Source organism: Triticum dicoccoides, chromosome 1B (genome assembly GCF_002162155.2).
Source record: "Triticum dicoccoides isolate Atlit2015 ecotype Zavitan chromosome 1B, WEW_v2.0, whole genome shotgun sequence".
Taxonomy (NCBI): Eukaryota; Viridiplantae; Streptophyta; class Magnoliopsida; order Poales; family Poaceae; genus Triticum; species Triticum dicoccoides.
This window is the reverse complement of record NC_041381.1, coordinates 664,879,088-664,882,917: the sequence shown is the minus strand read 5'-3', so window position 1 is coordinate 664,882,917 and position 3,830 is coordinate 664,879,088. Positions and strand designations below refer to the sequence as shown.

Below are 3,830 nucleotides of genomic sequence, written 5' to 3'. Positions count from 1 at the left end.
ATCACAATGCATTATCAGGACATCAGTATCCCAACAGAAAAATGTGAAACAAACTAGTACACCCTCTGTTCCTAAATATAAGATGTTTTGGCAATTCAATCTTAACTGTCAAAACGTCTTGTATTTAGAAAACAGAGGCTCTCTGTAAAGATATATAAGAGTGTTTAGAACACTAAATATAAGAGCGTTTAATTTAGTGTTCTAACCACTTATATTTCTTTACAGAGGGAGTACATCACAATGCATTATCAGGACATCAGTATCCCAACAGAAAAATGTGAAACAAACTAGTACACCCTCTGTTCCTAAATATAAGATGTTTTGGCAATTCAATCTTAAAACGTCTTGTATTTAGAAAACAGAGGTAGTATATCACAATACATTATCAGGGCATCAGCACTTCCAAGCAAACTGAAAGTTCCCCTAATCCACAACAATATAAGCACGAAGTAACAGATTCAGAACACAAGACAAATAAAGTACCAACTTTCTCACTCTGCCAAAACTCAGGAGTAAAGCAAATTGTCATTGTATATGGGTTTCACATTTAAAATTACGCCTCTACATACTTCAAGGATACCAATTCCTAAACATTAACGAACAGCATCCTCATGCCACATATTGGTTAAGATTAGCACATCAACACTGATATTACAAACTTTGCAATAGCCACAGATCAAGGAAACGAACAATGACCTAGAGCAATGTTCATCTAAACTGAAATGACCAATCAACTTTACCTAGAGGCTTCCTCAACATCAGAGGTATGCAGGGTTGGAGAGGAAAGGCAGCGCAGCCACGGAGGAAGCCAACTCCACTCCAATGGTACCATTGGCTGCAGAATCTCCATTCTTCTTGGCATGCTTCATTCTTGCGAGCTTCACATGTGCATCGACGAAGTTCTCCATGCGCTTCACCTCCAGCTGCTTCATGAAGTTGATCCGCTCTCGCTCCATCTCCAGGGACTGCTTCTGCTTGGCACTCTCGACGCGCTCGTACATCTCTGCAAATGCCTCAATCGCCCTTGCCAGCTCGCCGACACCACCATCGCCACCACTGCCGCTTTCGCTGCGGCGGCGGCGCTTGTTGTTACCACCGGAGTGCGATGAAACGGAGCGGGACGGTGACCGCTGCGAGTTGTTGCTGTTGTTGTCACCGAGATCACTGGAATTGTCTGAATCAGAAATCGCGGCAGCGGCGGCGGCGGCCTGCTGGATAAACGCGGCGGCAGGGAGCGGCACCCCGCGGCGGTAGTTGGGCAGCGGCAGAGCCATGGGCGGAGGCGGGGACGGCGAAGACGAGGGCGACGGGTGCCTCCTGGCGGCGGAAGGGTGGAGGGGCAGGGCGAAGTGAGGGGCCGGCGGCGCCGGGGAGGGGTGCTTCTTGGTGGCGGCGGCGGCGGAGAGGGTGGGGCCGACGAGGCGGTCGAGCTCGCCGTAGAAGTTCCAGGCGGAGGGCCCGCCGCGGGCGCGCTCGGCCTTGTACTTCTTCTTGAGCGTGTCGACGCGGTTCTTGCACTGGACGTCGGTGCGCGGCGGGCGGCGGCGCGCGGCGGCCCCGCGGCGCGAGTTGACGGCGCCGGCGACCTCCTGCCACTGCTTCTGGCGCAGGTTGCCGCGGTTGAGGTCGACGTAGCGGCTGCCCCAGGCGCCGACGAGCGCCGCCGTCTCGCCCTCGCTCCAGCAGTCCTCGCGGTAGGGCAGGTTGGGGTTGGGCGGCGGCAGCCTGCCGCCCCCTCCCCCTCCCCCACCTCCGCCTCCGCCTCCCCCTCCTCCTCCTCCCGCCGACGCAGCCGCCGCCGCCGCCGCCGCGGCCATCTCCCTCAGCTCCATCGCTCAGATCTGGCGACGAACCCTAACCCTAGGGGAACAAGAAAGTCGCGGGTTGCGCGTGACGGACGGGCGGACGGACGGACGGTGGGGTGAATTGGGAACGGGCGGTGGGCGTTGGAATAAAAGGGCACGCCGGGGGCGGGGGTGGGGCGCCGGCCGAGGGGGCCACGCGCGCGGCACGTGACAGGCGGCGAGGTGGGATAGGCAGGGCATGGCCGGGCCGGATCGGAGTCGCGCGTGCCGCCGTGCCGTGTGGTGGGTTTGACCGGGTAACCGGCGATTACTTCCGTGTTCCGGACGGACGGGGAGAGGTTGCGTGGACAATGACGCGGCGACCGACAGCCAGCCAGCCGGGGTCGGTCCGGAGACCGGACGGGGTGCGGTGGCGGCGCGAAATTACAGGGGTGCCCTCGGGCCGGGCGCCCGGCGGCAGGGGCAGGGGCGGGATTTCAGGGGGGGGCGGCGAGGCGGCAGGCGTGGGTGAGGTGGTCGCCGTTGGTCGGCTCGGCTTGCGTTTTGAGGTGAGGAGGTGAGAGCGAGAGAAACGCGCCGAGGAGGGGAGGGAAGACTGCGCTGCTGGAGTGATGAGGGCGGGTTTGCGGTGGGTGAGAACGGGGTGCGGGGCGGTGGGCCCGCGCAATACTCCCGCAGTTTTGGTACCTTCGTCTCAAAATAAGTGTCTCAACTTTAATAAAATTTTATAATATTATACATACAGTAGTATATCTTTTGAAAAATTAAATCTAAGATACTTTGACCGAGTTTGTGGATAAAGATATTTATATCTAGAATGCCAAACATATATCATCAGATTCACAGTAAGATGTAGTTTTATCTTTTATATATTTATTAATGTCGTACATATAAATAATTTTATCTATAAAGTTGATCAAAATTTGTAAACTATGAATTTTTAATAAAATCTATACGCACTATATTTTAAAACTGAAGGAGTAATCGTCGGGGTTTTTTCACTGTTTTGACCCATGTGGCAAACTTTAGCACGATTTGACCCGCTTTTGAAACTTTTTTCGTATCTGACCCAAACCGAGACGCCAACATCCATGGCGTTCTGATTGCACTGAGGACGCCGCGGACCCTGGCGTTTGGCACTGGCCCACCTCCCTGGTCAGCCAGATTGACCGTCCGACGTGGCAAGTGTCGACACCGACCCTAGACGCCGTGAACCTTGGCGTCTACCCCCCTGAGAGATAAGTGGTCACGGGAAAAGTGTGTGGGGCCTCTCCACACACTCTCCCAATCTTCCATCCCGAAAAAGAAGAACAAAGGAGAGCTCCCCCCTCTCTCTCCCACCTCAAGGCTCACTCAAATCCCACTCCAAATTTGATTTTCCTCCGTGGATCTTTCTCTCCCTTGTTGTTTGAGGTAATCTCCCCCGGCTCCCTAAATTTTGTTGGTAATTTCTTATTATTTTAGTGGCATTATGTAACCCTAGGTGGCACCTTAGTTTCTAGATTTATTCAAATCCTTTGGTATTGGATGGCTTTTAATTAATATGTAGTTGTGGTAGTAGTAATGGGATATGAATTTTGTGGGTACAAATGATGGATTTGATAAATATGATGGTTATGGTTAGGTTATGTGTTAAGCTAATGACATGATTTATTTAGTACATAAGTTTTAATTTGTTTTGGATACACAACTCATTAGGATATATAGCTGCCATTGCTTCATTAGAGTTGCATAGTTTTTGGAACTATGCATTATAATTGTCATTTCATCTTGTTTGTTGTCCCTTTTAGATGGATGATAGACTTGTTAATGTTCATTATTTGGACAAAGCGTCATTTGTGACCAAAACTGCAAGTGACAACGAGGAAGTGGTGGTATTCGACACAAGTCCTAGTTATGATAAGGTTGTTATTAAAGTAAGAGATAAGTTGAATTGGATGGACCCCAATGATAAAGTTGAATTAATAGGAAGGTATGATGTTGGGGTGGGAACAAAATCTCGACTGAAGAATATGCCTATCATCT

The 3,830-nt window shown here is 51.5% G+C and overlaps 1 protein-coding gene across 1 annotated transcript; it reads right to left on the bottom strand.

The window, feature by feature from the left end:
- Positions 1 to 468: 468 nt before the first annotated feature.
- LOC119349509 (trihelix transcription factor ASIL2-like) lies at positions 469 to 2,390 on the bottom strand. The gene has a single exon (XM_037617549.1). It carries the CDS (start codon positions 1,830 to 1,832, stop codon positions 759 to 761), a length of 1,074 nt encoding a protein of 357 aa, XP_037473446.1. The 5' UTR covers positions 1,833 to 2,390; the 3' UTR covers positions 469 to 758.
- Positions 2,391 to 3,830: the final 1,440 nt, after the last annotated feature.

Bases quoted from the DNA above. Each gene is read 5' to 3' on its own strand.
- LOC119349509 (XM_037617549.1), bottom strand. From the start codon at position 1,832: ATGGAGCTGAGGGAGATGGCCGCGGCGGCGGCGGCGGCGGCTGCGTCG.